The sequence below is a fragment of the Quercus lobata genome, chromosome 4, assembly GCF_001633185.2.
Source record: "Quercus lobata isolate SW786 chromosome 4, ValleyOak3.0 Primary Assembly, whole genome shotgun sequence".
NCBI lineage: Eukaryota > Viridiplantae > Streptophyta > Magnoliopsida > Fagales > Fagaceae > Quercus > Quercus lobata.
The window spans coordinates 77,153,708-77,172,403 of NC_044907.1; the positions used below are offsets into that span (position 1 = coordinate 77,153,708).

At 41.5% G+C, this 18,696-nt stretch overlaps 1 protein-coding gene across 1 annotated transcript; it reads right to left on the reverse strand.

Annotated features, from left to right (window-relative positions):
* Positions 1–10,264: 10,264 nt before the first annotated feature.
* On the reverse strand, positions 10,265–16,762 carry LOC115986858 (acetylornithine aminotransferase, mitochondrial-like). Its single transcript, XM_031110209.1, has 3 exons — positions 16,186–16,762; positions 14,623–15,057; positions 10,265–11,044 (listed from the first exon to the last, which is right to left on the reverse strand). The coding sequence occupies exons 1-3, from the start codon at positions 16,585–16,587 to the stop codon at positions 10,517–10,519; spliced, it is 1,365 nt and encodes a 454-aa protein (XP_030966069.1). The 5' UTR covers positions 16,588–16,762; the 3' UTR covers positions 10,265–10,516.
* Between the last annotated feature and the right edge of the window lie 1,934 nt (positions 16,763–18,696).

An 18,696-nucleotide genomic window follows, 5' to 3' on the forward strand; every position in this document is an offset into this window, starting at 1 on the left:
TTGACATCCCCGAGGAGGGTGAGGTGGTTGCTCAGCCGACCAAACAGCAAAAGACCACCCGTGCCCCAAGGAGCAGACGGGGCAGCTCCTCGGAAAGGCGGGACGAGGAGGACACTGTTGAGGTGCGCGTCACTCCGCGCACATGGAGCCCCAAGTTGGAGCTGGATGGGGTTGCCATCCCCTATAACACCTCGGTCCGTGAATACAACCGAGGCCAGGCTGGGTACGTGGCCGAGGCCCTAGAGCAGCCCCTGCTCCTTCCTCGAGATATGGAAGCTTATAGGTGATTCTCTCAGCCTGAGCTCTTCCTATCCCTCAAAAGGGATCTTGCGATGGTAAGCAATCCTTTCACAGTTTCATTGGTTTATTTGACCTTGTTTGATTGAAGCAGTCTTGTTTCTTTTGTAGATTACCCAGCAGGTATTTGTGGCTGAGGAATTTTGTCGCGGTAATAGCAACAGGGTTGAGGTCGAGAACCAAGCTCGGGCGGAGGTGGAGAAAGCCTTGGGGTCCCTCAAGCATGATCACGCCGAACTCATGAATAAGTTCAAGGACTCGGAGAACCAGCGCAAATTTGTGGAGTCTGGTTTGAAGAATGCCGAGACTCAGGCAGAGGACCAGCGCAAAGAGCTGTTCACGACCCAGCTTAACCTTGCCACTGAGAAACAAGCGGTGCAAGACCTCAAAGTTGCACTGCGAAAAGTTGAGGACGAGCTGCAGCGGGTCAAAGAGGAGGCACAACTGATCCGAGAAGCTACAGAGGCTGAGAAGAGTGCCGCTCGCCAGCTCGGGGCCGAAGAGACGGAGGCTAGGCTATCCGAGGAGATCCCCGAGGTATGCCGGGAGTATTGCAGCATCTCATGGGTTCGCGCCTTTGATGCCGCAGGAGTTCCTGCCGATTCGGCGCTGAGACAGCCCGAAAGCATCTTCTACCCTCCAGAGATCCGAGAGCGTCCTGAGGGTGCCCAAGCGATATCCGAGCAGGAACCGATGGAGCCCGAAGCCATCCCTGTGCCTGATATGGCGAAGGGTCCTGCCGGGGACTCTTCCATCGAGGTTCCTCCCCCTCAGCCCGAACAAGCAGAAGATCCCCCTACTAAGGCTTAGCTTTTCAGTTTCTTAGCTCTCTTTTTTTATGAGGGTCGTCCTAGTTTTTGATCATTTTGTAAGGACCTCTCTTTTTGATGAACTCGGCATACTAATATTAATATAAAGTGCTCGCTTTGCTTACTTGGAATGTATGTTAGTAACATTGTTTTTTGAACACTTGCAACGATGTGGATATGTGTGAATGGCAACAGAAAAACGGGTTTTTGAGCTGTCCACTTGTGGGTGGCAATGGTGCCAAACTGCGCGCCCGTGTTAGGATGATTTCCTTTAAGTAATAATCAACCAACCTATCATGAGTAATAATTTCCACTAAGTCCGTGGTCCGAGGAACCATGCATGACTTAGGTTCTGTTTAAAACTATGAGTAGTTGTTTTAAGTATTAATTTCCCCTTAGTCTGTGGTCCGTGGAGCCATGCAGAACTAGGTTCTGTTTAAAACTTATAAGAATCGTCATGAGTAATAATTTCCCCCAAGTCTGTGGTCCGAGGAGCCATGCAGGACTTGGGTTCTGTTTAAAACTATGAGTAGTTGTTTTAAGTATTAATTTCCCCTTAGTCTGTGGTCCGTGGAGCCATGCAGAACTAGGTTCTGTTTAAAACTTATAAGAATCGTCATGAGTAATAATTTCCCCCAAGTCTGTGGTCCGAGGAGCCATGCAGGACTTGGGTTCTGTTTAAAACTATGAGTAGTTGTTTTAAGTATTAATTTCCCCTTAGTCTGTGGTCCGTGGAGCCATGCAGAACTAGGTTCTGTTTAAAACTTATAAGAATCGTCATGAGTAATAATTTCCCCCAAGTCTGTGGTCCGAGGAGCCATGCAGGACTTGGGTTCTGTTTAAAACTATGAGTAGTTGTTTTAAGTATTAATTTCCCCTTAGTCTGTGGTCCGTGGAGCCATGCAGAACTAGGTTCTGTTTAAAAACTTATAAGAATCGTCATGAGTAATAATTTCCCCCAAGTCTGTGGTCCGAGGAGCCATGCAGGACTTGGGTTCTGTTTAAAACTATGAGTAGTTGTTTTAAGTATTAATTTCCCCTTAGTCTGTGGTCCGTGGAGCCATGCAGAACTAGGTTCTGTTTAAAACTTATAAGAATCGTCATGAGTAATAATTTCCCCCAAGTCTGTGGTCCGAGGAGCCATGCAGGACTTGGGTTCTGTTTAAAACTATGAGTAGTTGTTTTAAGTATTAATTTCCCCTTAGTCTGTGGTCCGTGGAGCCATGCAGAACTAGGTTCTGTTTAAAACTTATAAGAATCGTCATGAGTAATAATTTCCCCCAAGTCTGTGGTCCGAGGAGCCATGCAGGACTTGGGTTCTGTTTAAAACTATGAGTAGTTGTTTTAAGTATTAATTTCCCCTTAGTCTGTGGTCCGTGGAGCCATGCAGAACTAGGTTCTGTTTAAAACTTATAAGAATCGTCATGAGTAATAATTTCCCCCAAGTCTGTGGTCCGAGGAGCCATGCAGGACTTGGGTTCTGTTTAAAACTATGAGTAGTTGTTTTAAGTATTAATTTCCCCTTAGTCTGTGGTCCGTGGAGCCATGCAGAACTAGGTTCTGTTTAAAACTTATAAGAATCGTCATGAGTAATAATTTCCCCCAAGTCTGTGGTCCGACGAGCCATGCAGGACTTGGGTTCTGTTTAAAACTATGAGTAGTTGTTTTAAGTATTAATTTCCCCCAAGTCTGTGGTCCGAGGAGCCATGCAGGACTTGGGTTCTGTTTAAAACTATGAGTAGTTGTTTTAAGTATTAATTTCCCCTTAGTCTGTGGTCCGTGGAGCCATGCAGAACTAGGTTCTGTTTAAAACTTATAAGAATCGTCATGAGTAATAATTTCCCCCAAGTCTGTGGTCTGAGGAGCCATGCAGGACTTGGGTTCTGTTTAAAACTATGAGTAGTTGTTTTAGTAGAACGGCCAGTAGCGGACATTAATGAAAGAAAATATATGCCAAACCATTCTCATTAATAATAATATCTTTTGAGGTTATTTACATTCCATGGTCGAGGTACAGCTTTTTCATCTAAATCTTCTAGGTAGTAGGCGCCTATTCCGGCCACAGACGTGACACGGTATGGCCCCTCCTAATTGGGCCCCAACTTGCCCCAAGAGGGGTTTTTTGCGCTCCCAAGAACCTTCCTCATCACGAGATCACCTGGACCCAGGGGCCGCAGTTTGACGTTAGCATCATACCCTTGTCTCAGCTTTTGGTGATAATGGGCCATATGAATCATAGCTTTTTCCCTTCTTTCTTCGGTTAAGTCTAGACTATGTTCTAGTAACTTATCGTTATTGCTTGGGGTAAACGATTTAGACCTCAATGTGGGAAAGTTGTTCTCGATGGGGAGTACGGCCTCAGCCCCGTAAGTCATTGAGAAGGGAGTCTCACCGGTCGATCGTCGCGGCGTTGTCCGATAGGTCCATAAGACGTGGGGAAGTTCTTCTATCCATCTCCCCTTAGCCTCATCCAGTCTTTTCTTTAGTCCGCTCACTATGACCTTGTTCACGGCTTCGACCTGCCCATTTCCTTGAGGGTAAGCGAGGGTGGAATAGCGGTTAATGATTCCAAACCCCTGGCAGTATTCCCTAAAGTTCTTACTGTCGAATTGCAGACCATTGTCGGAAACGAGTGTGCGCGGAGTCCCGAAGCGGGTGATGATGTTCTTCCAGATAAATTTTTGGGCGTCCACGTCCCTAATATTGGCCAAGGGTTCAGCTTCCACCCATTTAGTGAAGTAGTCCGTTCCGACTATTATATAACGCTTGTTCCCCGCGGCTTTGGGGAAGGGTCCGACCAGATCAAGGCCCCATTGCGCGAACGGCCATGGACTAGAGAGGGGGTTGAGAACCCCTCCGGGTTGGTGAATATTTGGGGCGAATCTTTGGCACTGGTCGCACTTCTTAGCATATTCTTGGGCCTCTCTTTGCATGTTCGGCCACCAATACCCCTGGGTAAGTGCCCTATGTGCTAACGACCTTCCTCCGGTATGACTTCCACAGATCCCCTCGTGTAACTCTTCAAGTAGAGATTCGGACTCTTCGGGGTGCACGCAGAGCAGGTACGGTCCAGAGTGGGAGCGCCGATATAGTTTGTAGTCTTCCGATAGCCAGAAACGAGGAGCATTCCTACGTATCTTCTCGGCTTCCAATTTCTCCTCTGGCAGGACGTCGTTTTGAAGGAAGTTTTTTATGGGGTCCATCCAGTTGCGACTCCTTCTGATCTGATGGACTCCGGCCGGGCTTCTGCAAATAATACTTGCTTGGGCCAGGTCTTCGACCAGGATCATCCGCGGCAGATTTTGTGCCGAAGACGTGGCGAGAGTGGCCAGCGAATCCGCGTGGGTGTTTACACTCCTGGAAATGTGCGTCAGATTGAAGGATTCAAAATTTGCTTGCAGCCTTTTAACCTGCCCCAGGTACTCTTGCATCCTAGTGTCTCGAGCTTCCAACTCACCCATCACTTGTCCGACTACCAGCCTGGAGTCCGAGAATGCTTCTATTACTCTTCCGCCCAGCCTTTGAACTATCGTCATTCCCTGGAGTAAGGCTTCGTATTCGGCTTCATTGTTGGTAGCCGAGAATCCGAGCCTCAGTGATTTTTCAATGACGGCACCATCCGGGGATATTAAAACTATCCCCACTCCGGACCCTCTTTGGTTGGCTGTGCCATCGACGTAGACGTTCCAGTGCATGGTCTTTGTTGAAATCGCACCAACCGATTTTCCATCCATTTCTTTCTCCTCAGTTATTGTTTCTACAGAGGGCTCGGCAAACTCCGCCACCAAGTCCGCGAGAACCTGTCCTTTGATGGAGGATCGGGGCATGTATTTAATATCGAAGGCCCCCAAAAGTGCGCTCCACATGGCGATCCTTCCAGTGTAGTCAGCGCTTCGGAGCACTGCTCTAAGGGGAAGCTGAGTCAGAACGATGACCGTATGCGCCTGAAAGTAGTGAGGAAGCTTCCGGGTCGCGTGCACTATCGCCAAAATTGCCTTCTCTAAAGGTAGGTACCGCACCTCGGCCTCATGTAATGATTTGCTCACATAGTAAACCGGACGCTGCACCCCATTATCATCACGTATCAGTACCAAGCTTACGGCATGAGGGGCCACCGCGATATATGCAAACAGCACCTCATCTGTCTCAGGGCTGGACATGATGGGTGGTCGGGATAGGTAGTCCTTAAGCTGTTGGAAAGCCTGAGCGCAATCCTTCGACCATTCGAACCCTTTCCATTTGTTTATCAGAAGGTAGAAAGGTCGACATCGGTCCGCCGATCGTGATATGAACCGGTTTAGTGCCGCAATCATGCCAGTGAGCTTCTGCACTTCCTTCGGATTCCGAGGAGACTGTAGGTTGTTGATGGCTTTGATTTGGTCGGGGCTTACCTCTATTCCCCTGTGGGTGACCATGTACCCGAGGAATTTCCCAGACCCGACCCCGAATGAGCATTTGGAAGCTTTCAACCGCAGCCGGTGTTCCCTTAGGATAGCGAAGATCGTTCTGAGGTCTCTCACGTGCTCGGAAACCCTTTTAATCTTCACAACCATATCGTCTATATAGATCTCAATGATCCTGCCCAGCTGTGGCTCGAACATTCGGGTCATCATCCTTTGGTAGGTTGAGCCGGCGTTCTTCAGTCCGAAAGGCATTACCTTATAGTGATAATTTCCGATGGGTGTCATGAAAGCCGTCTTCTCTTGGTCTTCCGGCGCGAGGGGTATTTAGTGATATCCCTGGAAAGCATCCAGGAAACTCATTCGGGGGTGGCCTGCGGTTGCGTCCACTAGTCTGTCAATTCGAGGCAGGGGGAATGGGTCTTTTGGGCAGGCCTTGTTTAGGTCCGTGAAATCCACGCAGACCCTCCATTTACCTGTCTTCTTCTTCACCACCACAGTGTTTGCCAACCATTCAGGGTAAAAGACTTCTTTAATAGCCCCCGCTCTTTTTAGTTTTGCCACTTCGTCTCTTACGGCGCTTGCATGTTCCTTTGAAGGGCGTCGGGGTGGCTGCTTCTTCGGAGTGGCAGAGGGGTTGACGTTCAGGTGGTGGCAAATAAGGCTAGGATCAACGCCCGGGGCATCGTAGGCGTCCCATGCAAACACATCGATATTTCCTCTGAGGAATCCGACCAGTTCCTCTTTCTCCTGAGGAGACAACTCAGAGCCGACCTGAAAAAACTTCTCCGGATTGCTGTTGACAGCGACCTTGTCTAAACTTTCACACCTTATCTCCTCGGCTAGTCCATCGTCTTGCCCTGCTGAGGCGGTTGATTGCTATAAACTTTCAGGGGCCGAGGGCTCGGCATGAGGCCGATGTAAGACGGCAGCCACCATACATTGCCTGGATACGGCCTGATCTCCTCGGATCTCTTCTACTTGCCCTCTGGATGGGTACTTCACTTTTTGGTGAAGTGTGGAGGTCACGGCCTCAAGGGCATGGATCCACGGCCTTGCAACTATCGCGGTGTAGGGTGAATAGGCGTCGACCACAATAAAATTCACCTCCACCACTTCAGCCCCGGTCTGCACGGATAGTCGGATCTGTCCTTTCGGCGTAACCATTCTTCCCTCGAAGCTGAGGAGAGGGGAATCATAAGCCGCCAAATCTTCTGGCTTCAGGTTCAGCCCCTTGTATAGATCAGGGTACATTATCTCTACCGCACTTCCCGAATCCACTAGCACCCTTTTTACATCGAAACCCCCAATCCTTAGCGTGACCACCAAGGCATCATCGTGAGGTTGAATAGTCCCTCTCTTATCCTCGTCCGAGAACCCCAGTATCAAGGAGCTTCCCTTTTTTGACCTTTTGTATTCCCTTTGCCTGCCCTCGGAGGGGAGCCGATCAACAGCCAGCACCCTAGGGATGGGTGGCCCCGCTCTTCCCGGTGTAGCGAGGATGACGTGTATCGTCCCAGTGGGGGGCCTTAAGGTCACGTCCTTTCGAGACTCTTGTGTTGCCTGGCCGGGATGGCCACTCGATGGGTGCAATAGGTGACGTAACTTTCCTTCTCGGACCAACTGATCTAGGTGATTCCACAAATTCCTGCAGTCCTCCGTAGTGTGCCCATGGTCTTGATGGTAATGGCAATACAGGTTTTGGTTACGTTTAGAGGGTTCTCCAGCCATCTTTCCCGGCCACCTGAAATAGGGCTCATTCCTTACTTTCTCCAATACCTGCTGCACTGGCTCTCTGAATATGGCATTTACTGTTTGCGGGTTATTCTGCCCGGCTTGTCGTGAAAAGTCTCTCCTCGGCTGACCATGGTTGTGCCGTTCCGACCTGAAATCATTTGATTTGGGGTGGATAACCTTCTCCTTTCCCTTCCCTTGCAGCTGATCTTCCTCCACCCTTTTATACTTGTCTATTCTATCCCTCAACTGATCAACGTTGGCTACCGGTTTACCAGTGAGGGATTTCCTCAAGCCATGGTCGGTGGGTAGGCCGCTTTTGAATGTACTGATAGCGACAGCGTCATGATTATCATCCAGGTCATTATATACTTCCCAGTATCTATCAGAGTATGCTTTCAGAGTCTCTCCCTCGTGCATTGACAAGGACAATAGCGAACTGAGGGGCCTGGGGACTCTGGTGTTGGTGATAAAGCGGGAGCAAAAATCCCGAGTGAGCTGTTTGTAAGAGCTTACAGAATTTGTCTTCAGGCCGGTGAACCACCTCATCGCCATTGACCCCAAGCTGGACGGGAAGATTTTACACATGAGGGCTTCGTTTTGCGAGTAGATCGCCGTCTTTTGGTTAAATTGGCTCACATGCTCTACCGGGTCTGATCGACCGCTATAGATGGCGAAGGCTGGTTGGTTGAACCGTCGGGGCAGCTTAGCCCCTTCAATTCTATTCGTGAAGGGGGACCTTGAAACCTGATCCAACGCCTTCTTCATGGCGTCGTTTCCCGACCCCTTGCCAGATGTGCTCTCATACTTCCGCACAGGGCGCGGTTCCTTTTCGTAGGTAAAGGTTTCACTTGGGGGGGTCCTTGATCTCTGCCTGTAGCTCATATCCTCAGCATTGGAAGATTCGCCTGAGTCAGAGGGAGATTGTCTTCGCCGCGCGCGCCTTAACTCCCTTTTTAGGTTATCTATCTCTCGCTGCATGGCCTGGTGACTATTTCGCCTCTGGGACACGTGACTTCCTATCTGAGTGTGACTCTGGCTTGTCGTACAGTATTCACACTTCCCTCACGATCTCCCCTGTGGCCGGGGTTGATGGGGTTATTTTGCCTCTGGGACTCGATGGGTTGTGTCCGTTGGGAGTCAGCCTGGTGAGGATTCTCCTGGTGCGGACCTAGTTCTGCCATGCCTGACCGTTGTGCTAGCTGATGCTCTAGTTCTTCCCACAGACGGCGCCAATTGTAGTTGCACGATTTTCCTGGCCCAAATTCGATTGATCAGGCCCTGGCCCAAAGCGCAACCCATAATAAATATTTGTAGAGGATGGGTCAAAGAACTTGATCTCAGTGAGTCTATTCGGTCTAATGCATGGACAACATTGTTGCAGAAAATAAAAACACCAGAATGGATCTCTCACGTATAAGTTTATTTCTTTAGTTCCTCATACAGAATTTTTCCTCCCCTTCTCTAAGGGACTCCACTACATTATATAGTCCCCTTCTCTCATCTCAACCCTACACTTGTTGACCATCTAAGTACCTACTTGAGTGGCTGTCCCATCAGACGCCTTCATCTCTCCCCATGTGAGTTGCAGAGGCCAAGGCGGTACTGTTCAGGGGTCATTTCCTCATTAATGCGGCCAAGAGGGTGGTTGGGGCGCAATTAATGTGGTGGTAGCTCTCCATGGGATATTTTGGATTTTATTCATTTTATATGTTGGGAGGATGAGCTGAAGTGGCTGGGGAGAGTTCCTCGTCTGGGCTTCGTGATGTCCGAGGGGGAGTTACTCCTCGGACAGGTTTCCTTGGCGTTTATTGGGATTGAGTAATGCTTCATACGGGGTTTCTCTTCGGGCAGGACGCTCCTCGGACGGGCCTGAATTTGGAATAGCCCATTATTTCTGGGCCGGGCCCCACACTACTTATGATCATTTTTTCTTCTTCTAATTTTTAATAAGATAGAACGTGTGGCGATCTTCATTGTGTAATGATTTTATTGAGTATATGTGATTGGTTTTTTTTTAAAAAAAAAAAAATTTATAATTCATTAATATTAAATTTTTAGTATTTTGTACTCATTAACTTACTTGGCACAAAGATTAAAAAATTTAAGTGGACACATGGTATAAACTTAAGTGGATAATTATGGTGCAATTCTTACATAAATTTAAACACATGACATAAAATTAGATTCTAATTTCAAATTCAAATTAAATTTTCTCTAAGTTTTGCCTATTAATATATACTGGTGTGTAATCTATGCATATGCATGATACAATTGAAAAAAAAATTACAATTACACACATATATTGATTTAAATTATACTCTCTTTCTCTTTTATTTTAATTTCTTTTGGATATATACATGAGTTTACTTTTTTTTTTAATTTTTTTTATATTGAGTAATTGATATTTATTTATATTACACTTCGTTTTTTGCACCTCATTAATTCAACTAGAAAAAAAAAATTTAAAAAAACTTAAATAGGATGCGTGACGCAAAATTAGACAACAATTGAAATCCAATTTAGAACGTAATTGAATTTTCTTTAAGCTTTACCTATATGTATATATATATATATACACATAAAAGTAGTATAAACAGTAATCCTATAAACAATTTTTTTTTTTGATAATCAATCCTATAAAACAATTAAACATTCACTAATGAAAATAGAGTATTTTACTATTATATACTTTGAAATTTGAAGACGACTGCCTTTCTAGACTCTATTGATGGAACCTCTATTGCCACAGATTCCATATTTTTCCTCAGTACCTAGAAACATTACAATGCTCTTCGTTGATGAGCCACGGTTCCTCTTTTTTTCTTGTTTGAACTTATTAGAGTTGATGAGCTCGTTGTAGAAGGTGCGGTTCTGCTTCAACAACATCATGCACGGCAGCATGGGGGGGCTCTTGACCAAATAAACAGACAGTCATTGCTTGTCCCGTACATTTTTCTGGAGTATTTTTAAATTAAACTTCTCAACTTCCGAGAGGAGAAAAAATAGAGTTCCCACACTAGGTGATTTTTAATGGAAAAATATACCAGAAAAGTTTTAGCATCCACAAACTCCTAGTTTTATGGATAATTCTAATGAAATTTAAAATGAAAATTGATTATAACCATCAGTATCATAACTAAATATAGGCGAGTACCCACCACTTTTTTGATGCAAGTGCCTAATGCTAATAGTAATACAACTACAATGAGTAGAACTTCAGAAGTTCCACAGGAACTAAACCATGCAAATTCTTTTTCTCTAAACTTATGCAGATCAACTATCAAGTACTGGCAAGGCTTGGGACAGAATTTCAGCTGCACAATCAAGCTCCTGCTCGGTTACGATCAATGGAGGTACTATCCTAACAACATTTCCTTTTCCAGCAGTTAATACAAGAAGGCCAGAATTTCGACATGCATCAACAAGGGGTGTGGCAGGTACATCCAAATCGATTCCAATAATAAGCCCAAATCCACGTATTTCTCTCACGTGTGAGCTTCCTCCAAGCTTCTGCTTCAAAATTTCTTTGAAGTAGAGGCCTTTCTTAGAGACACTGGCTAGGAAGCTAGGATTTGAGATTTTATCTAGAACAGCTAGGGCAGCATTACAGACGAGAGGTGAACCAGCAAATGTGCTCCCATGATCACCATAATTGATTGCAGAAGCAACTCTTTCAGTCACCAATACAGCTCCAATGGGTAGGCCTCCCGCAAGAGGCTTGGCAAGTGTCATTATATCTGGGAATACACCATAGGCCTCATGGGCCCAGAGGTATCCAGTTCGACCTAAACCACACTGAACCTGTGAATTGAGAGGGGAAAAAGGCATTTATTAGAAAGAACAGATACAACTAATTATAAGAAGAAAAAGAAAAAGAAAAAAGAAAACTTGACATTTAATAATTAATCTGGATAGTCAGAATCTGAGAGGAATTAATACTACATGGTCAGACTGAGCCTGTGAAATGAAGAGGGTGGAGGGCACGCCTGTTAGAAAGGACAGATACAACATTTTCTTTTTGATAAGAAAAGGGCAGATACAACTAATTACAATAAGAAAATAATATTTTGACATATAATAATAAATCTGGAATAAGAGTCTGAATGGGAATGAATACTACAAGGCCAGGACAGACTAGACTACTAATTTTCTTTGTGTGTGGAATAACCAAGTGATAAACAGACTTGTCTCACTAATGACATGGATCCCAAAGGTGTCATCAAAAGAAAATTATTACTGGTTTCCCAATTGTAAAGAGATTCAGGACCAACTTTAAATGATAAAAAAAAGGCTTTCCTATCACCTCCCATATCCATTACTTTTCAGTTACCACCCAGCCTAGACTTGTCTAGTTTTAAAGATGTGAATTTTCAATTACCTACATAGCCTAGATTCAATTTTTGGACAATGAAACCAGGACCAGACATCTGAAATGGATACATGAATCGGAAGACAAGGATTTTTCTGAGTCCAAAATGGTGATCTGATTCCCATGTGTATAAACAGACACATAGAATCATGCCTAACCAGGTTAGCATTTGGTTCTTCATCATTTCCATATGAAGAACTTAAGGCATCTTTTCATAGAATGCCAGCTCTCTAGAATACTCACTTCAGCATAAACACCTGGTGAGAACGACTGCTGACAGCTGGGCAAAGGAGTTAGATTGGGCAGTGACTCATCTTAGAAGAAAATCATTATCAAAGAAACTATCCTTAGCTGCAGAGGTTCTATGAAAAGAAAACTAAAATGCAAAAAATCCTAAAAAGAGAATGTAGAAGAGACAAACTTGTGGACTTTCCTAGCTACAGAGAATTGTCAGCAATATGGCATCTGCTCAGAAATTCTAGTCTTGGTTTAATAGTTTTGATTCCATTGTCTTCTGGCAGAAGTCGCTTTCTCTTTTTGTTCTTCGTTTATGTTTATCTATTTAGAGAAGGGATGGGTCTGCTAACCAATGTTTTGTTGTTGGGGCTTGCATCCCCCAAGAAATAAATCAAGGAACTCATTAAAAACCCAAAATAGTGGGTATATGCAGACAAACTAGGAGATAGAAAAGAATTAGAAAATAAGAGAGCAGAGCACATTCTAGGCAACTGTACCCTCAACAAAAGAATACACTCAAAATAATGTTGATCAAAGCCTAATATTTTTTAAAGGGTAAATAGATATATACTATTTATCTCGTTCTTGTTCTTCTAGGTGTATGACCCTAATCTAAAAAGTACATGGTGAAAGATTTATATTTTAAGACAATTCTTCAGATGATTTGCATAAAACCATGATTCTACCACTGCACACAAATAGCTGGAAAGCACAGGTGCACCTCAAGGGGCGGCACACCCGTGTCCGACACGCATGGATGTGCCATGCAGCCGTCGACGCGGCTGCACGTGCATCCGTGACAAATCTCTCTTCTTTTTTTTTTGTGGTTTTCCGATTTGGTCCGATACAGGCTGTTTCGGGCCAATTTGGTCCGAAACGGGCCAATACAGTAAATATATATATAAAGTAAAAAATTTCGGCAGAAGAGTGCAATGTTCTCAACCAAGAAGATCAAGCATAAAAAGAGTACAAGATTCCATTGCTCAATGTGTCAAGTAGCTCCCTCAAATCTTGACATCATCCCAATAGTCCCCAACAATTTAAAGATGTTATAGAAATCCAAGATCAAAGAGACAGGACTCCAAACATATAACCTCTTTCTACTAAAAATCTAAAATATAAAAATTAGGTAGCAAGAACTATAAACTACAATTCAGAACTACAAATTTAACCACCATATGTGTTGGGGAACATTACAAGCAGCCCTTTTTGAAGATTTATAGGAGATAAGGGAATGGTGGTTGGAGTACTCAAGCGTTAAATAGGGATGTTTCACATGATGAAGAGCTCTCTTGGGACCTTTCTAAGCTAGTCTAGATTGAATGGAGTCTTATTTTACTATTTATATAGATTTAGATTAGAAAGTTGCCATTCTAGTTTTAAATAAGTTTTATTAAATCACAGGTAATCCGGTCAATATTTCATATATTCAATTCTTTCTTGGATTCCTAGTATTTCTAGGAAAAGGTTATTTTATGAGTCCCAACCATTCTAGGAAAGAGCTTGGCAATACCCTATGACCTATGTGAAAACTTTTAATTTAGTCAATAACATTCATAGAGAGATAAAATTCAACATATTTCAGCAGCTTATGTTAAGTTTTGAGGGTGTCGTTGCCTTTTCCTTTCTAAGTGTGATGCCCTAGTTGATATTGCCTACGTTTATGTTTCTTTCTCTCTCCTTCTATTCACTATTTTCACACCAAACAGCTATCAAATTCATTGAAATCCATTCTTTTATTACTTAACGTTACCTAAAACATTAAACATCAATCCCTATATAAGAAGAACCCTTCAGTATCTCATCAAATTTTTTTAATTTAGTGTTGATTTTTTAAAGATCCTACACCAATATGCGATTTTCAAAACAAGTGAAAATATTGAATTTTTTTTTTTATAGGTAAATACAACTCAAGCACCCAGAGGTCCCGAACAAAATTTAACACATGGCCTCGTTATCGACCCCTTATTTTAGTAAGGAGATGGTGATGATGATGATTGTTAGAATTATGATTAAGTGATTAAATTCACCATTTCCTAATAGCTTAAACTTTTGGGACAACCGGTAATTTAACATGGTATCACAGCAAAATGTCTTGAGTTCAATCCCTGTCTCCTTCACTTTACCTCCCATTTAAAATGTTAATTTCCTACTTGTTGGGCCCCCACTTATTAAGGGGAAGTTTAGGCCTATATGTGAGGGGGAGTGTTAGAATTATGGTTAAGTGGTTAAATTCATCATTTCCTAATAGTTTAAGCTTTTGGGACAATTGATAATTTAAAAATGATATTAATAAATTGGTTAAGATGATGAGGTCCATAAAAGTAAAGCTCAATTATACAAAATCTGTGTGAAAAATCTATGATCCATATCAGTGAATAAGTTCTAGTTAGATCCCTCTCTCATGTGGGTCGACAGGAAGAATGGACCATAAGTGGAATATAAATTATGACACTCAACATTCCACTACTCAGATAGAGAGGATAGGAAAGGGAAGCTACTGAACACAATGTGAATTGCATCAAGATAGTCAAGCATTTTACTTGCCTCCCACTGGAAAGCAAGCATGAACTACAGGAAAAGTGAAACAATCTTTGATATATCTTAAGGTGTAGACTGATACCAGAACAGCATGCCATGCAGGAATTACTGTCTGATATGATCATATTACATACAAGGTTTTAGGAAAATCAAACCAAAAAGTATAATTTTGTGGTCATACATGTCACTCTTATCTAGATGCAACTATAGATCAACCTAAACAGCTGATTACCTCATCAAAGACCAAGAGAGCCCCAGCATCATCACAAGCACTACGCAAAAATTGTAAGAATTCCTTTGTTGCACTGTATATACCCCCTTCACCTTGGATAGGTTCTACAAAAACCGCTGCGGTTTTCCCTCGTTGAATTAATTCTTTTGTAGCTTGTATATTTCTGTACTCCACAAAAGTGACTCCAGGCATGACCGGTTCAAAAGGTGATCTGTAATGCTCTTTGCTTGTCAAAGCAAGAGCACCCATGGTCCTACCATGGAAGCAATTAGAGAAACATATAAACTCGGTTGCTGGCTCTTTTGCATCAGGATTTGAGTGTCTTTGAAACTTTCTTGCAAATTTAATAGCAGCCTCATTTGCTTCCGTTCCAGAATTTGAAAAAAATACACGATCAGCAAAAGAAGCAGCCACTAGACGGTTTGCAAGCTCTATCTGCAGCAACAACATATTATCAATTCTTAAAAAACAGAGGAATGGTCAGCACTTCAGAATTACATGTGGAGAAAAGGAAGGATCAAAACATGGTGTCACGCACAGGAACAATTTTAGTTGTAAAGAAGACATTTCTGCCATATTTTCTTCCTTATTTTTCTTCATTTTTTTGTGCTCAATCCTCTCTCTCTCATTGGTAAGCTACAAACCCATGACCTCACCCTCCACTTGCTCTTATGAGAGAAAGAAATGCCATTGACCCTCTCTCCCCACTTTTTGAATATATGGAACACTTCTTTCCTCTACTGTTTAAAACTGTGATAGACAAACACCAAACTAGACTTATCCAAAAAAAAAATAAAAAAATACACCAAACTAGATTTTTTCCCCCTAGCATTATGATATGTCCTAAGAGCACTATCACTGCGTAAGAAATTACAATTATTTATATCTCAGAATCACTTGCAGGTCCTGCATGAACAAAGATTACTTAGGTTTTGAATTGGGCTTTGGTTGTTTCACATCCAACAATGAACACACTTTTTCACATCATGTCCACATTCTTTCATATCATGTTTAAAATGCGGAGATCTAATGTGAAAGTGTGGACATTATGCGAAACGTTTCACATCTGAGGGTGAGACACAACAATTACCCTTTTAAATTTGATTGCGATGATTAAATTTAAAAGGGAAATTGTTGAAAGCACCCTAAACACACATATGACATATATGCATGGACATATGTACAAATGTGTTATGCAATATCATTGATGTAAAAACCCACTCACAAGTTGAAAGCACATATAGCAATTGATTAGATAAATGACTTGCAGCCAATAGATAGTGTCTTCCTCTTTTTCTTTTTCACTCAATTGGGCCTAAGAAAAGTGCCAAAAGCCATAAGGTGCTATCTATAAGATTCTTATTCTTCTAAGTCTATGCTTGGATTTTTTATTTTTTAAAATCCTTCCATTATATCTTCGGCTAATTATTGAACAACCAAGTATACAATGACTTAGTTCCTTTTATTTTCAATTTTCCCACACTTTCTCAGCATCCAAACAAAATCAAACATTTACAACATAAATAAAACTAAAAAAAAAAAAAAAGCATGAAATGTATGAACCTGAGGGATGGAATAGTACATATTGCTGACATGAGTGAGAGTACCGGCTTGCTCAACCACAGCCTTCAACCAATCCTCATCTCCATGCCCTAGCGAGTTCACAGCGATTCCAGAACTCAAATCCAAGTACTCTCGCCCTTCCACATCGTACAATTTACAACCCTTGCCACTGGCGAGCACAACGGGAGCTCTCGCGTACGTCCCCACCAGAACCTTCGCCTCCGCCTCCATCACCTCCTTCGCCAACCCTAGCTTCGAAGAATCCAACCTCAACGCATTGCTATTCTCAGCCTCGACCTCCACGTTCAGACACGCGTTCGCGAAGGAAGATCGCCTGAACGGACGGCGGAGATTTAGAGGAGGAGTGAGGGGGTTGTGGAGGCGAATGTGGACGGAGCTCATTGTGGTTAGAGTTTTGCGTTTGGTTGGTGAGAAAATGTGAGAGAGAAAAGTTTTGAGAGTGTTGGGTGTGAGCTTCGGTGGGTTTTAGAATGGGAAAGGGAATCAGAGTGGGCTGCGGTCAAAAGTCGATGACGTGGAGGCTTTTGTATGCAGATTCGTTTTGTTTTGATTGGCGGCGCCTTTTCAGGGTGCGCCAATACTAGTGGCTGATTTAACAAACGCATGATATATATATATTTTTTTGGGCATCATAATTTATTTATTTATTTTAATTTTAAATTTTGAATAATTTAAGTGAATTAATAGGAGAGTGTCTTTGTTTTTTAAGCATTTTAAGTAGAGTTGAAGATATATTTTTATCGGATTGTTCTCAAATTATTTACCATTAAACCTAAGATTTAAGAGTAATTCTGCACCACATAAAAGTTCAATCCAAAGAAGGGAATCCTTTTATAGATAGTATTTTTGAACCATATAAGTGGATTCCTCTCTTTGGATTGGAATTTAATGTGGTTTAGAAATATCTTAAATTTTATTGGAAAAAAACTTGAGAACAATCCGGTAAAAATATATCTCTAACTTCACTTAAAATGCTTACAAAATAGGATACTCTTCTACTAATCTATATCTTCAAAACAAACTTAACAATTTTTTTTTTTAAATGAAAAATTATAACACTATACAAAGAAAACCTCATTGCTAGTGTGTGTATATATATTTTTTTTTGAGAAAAAAACTTTTTTTTTTTGGAAATAGTTTTAATTTATGACATCTGCTCTTAGTGATAACTCTTTATCATTAGACCAAGATACCAATTGGTTTTTGGTATATGTGGGGATTGAATTCTAAATCTTTTATTCAGTGATTAGAGACTTTACCAGTTGAGCTAATTTGAACTTACTTTGAGAAACAATCTAACTAAACACGCGCACGCGCTCACACCTCTATTGCTTCTATATAATATAAAAGGCATACATTATTGAATTATTTTGGTAATTTTTTTTAAAATTTTTTTTATAGGAAAATGAAAAAAAAAATTATTTTGGAATTAATTTTATAGGAACATGAAAAAGTGATTAATTTTTTGACATTTTTTTTTTTTTTGTATAATTAAGTGCACTCAATATAAAAATATAATGTTTTCCCCAATTAAGCCTAAAATACACTCACATCAGTTCATGTAAAATTGTGTAAAAATATATAATTGTTGCAGTAATCGTGTAAATTTACATTGATACTATTTATTTTGTATTTAATATTTCTTTTTTACATATCCAGAGGACAAAGAAAGATAATAGATGATGATTGAATCAGAGTGGGCTGCGGTCAAAAGTCGATGACGTGAAGGCTTTTGTATGCAGATTCTTTTTGTTTTGATTGGCGACGCCTTTCTGGGTGCGCCAATACTAATGGCTGATTTAACAAATGCATGATATATAGCAATATATATATATATATATATATATATTTTTTAGGGCTTGTGTCATAATTTATTCATTTATTTTAATTTTAAATTTTGAGTAATTTAAGTGGATTAATAGGAGAGTGTCTTATTTTTTAAGCATTTTAAGTAGAGTTGGAGAAATATTTTTACCGGATTATCCTCAAGTATTTTACCATTAAACCTAAGATTTAGGAGTAATTTTGGATCACATAAAAATCCAATCCAAAGAAGGAAATCATTTTATAGATAGTATTTTTGAATCATATAACTGGATTCCTCCTTTTGGATTGAACTTTTATGTGGTTTAGAAATATCTTAAACTTTATGGAAAAAAACTTGAGAACAATCTGATAAAAATATATCTCTAACTCCACTTAAAATGCTTACAAAATAGGATGTTCTTCTACTAATCTATATCTTCAAAACAAACTTAACAAAATTTTTTTTTTAAATAAAAATTATAACACTATACAAAGAAAACCTCATTGCTAGTGTGTGTATATATATATTTTTTTGAGAAAAAACTTTTTTTTTTGAAATAGTTTCAATTTATGACATCCGCTCTTGATGATAACTCCTTATCATTAGACCAAGATACCAATTGGTTTTTGGTGTAGGTGGGGATTGAATTCTAAATCTTTTATTCAATGATCAAAGACTTTACC

Bases quoted from the DNA above. Each gene is read 5' to 3' on its own strand.
- LOC115986858 (XM_031110209.1), bottom strand. From the start codon at position 16,587: ATGAGCTCCGTCCACATTCGCCTCCACAACCCCCTCACTCCTCCTCTA. The intron at 15,058-16,185 runs GTTCATACATTT...TTGTTGCTGCAG, and splicing joins TGTACTATTCCATCCCTCAG to ATAGAGCTTGCAAACCGTCT. The intron at 11,045-14,622 runs GTAATCAGCTGT...CTCAATTCACAG, and splicing joins CTCTCTTGGTCTTTGATGAG to GTTCAGTGTGGTTTAGGTCG.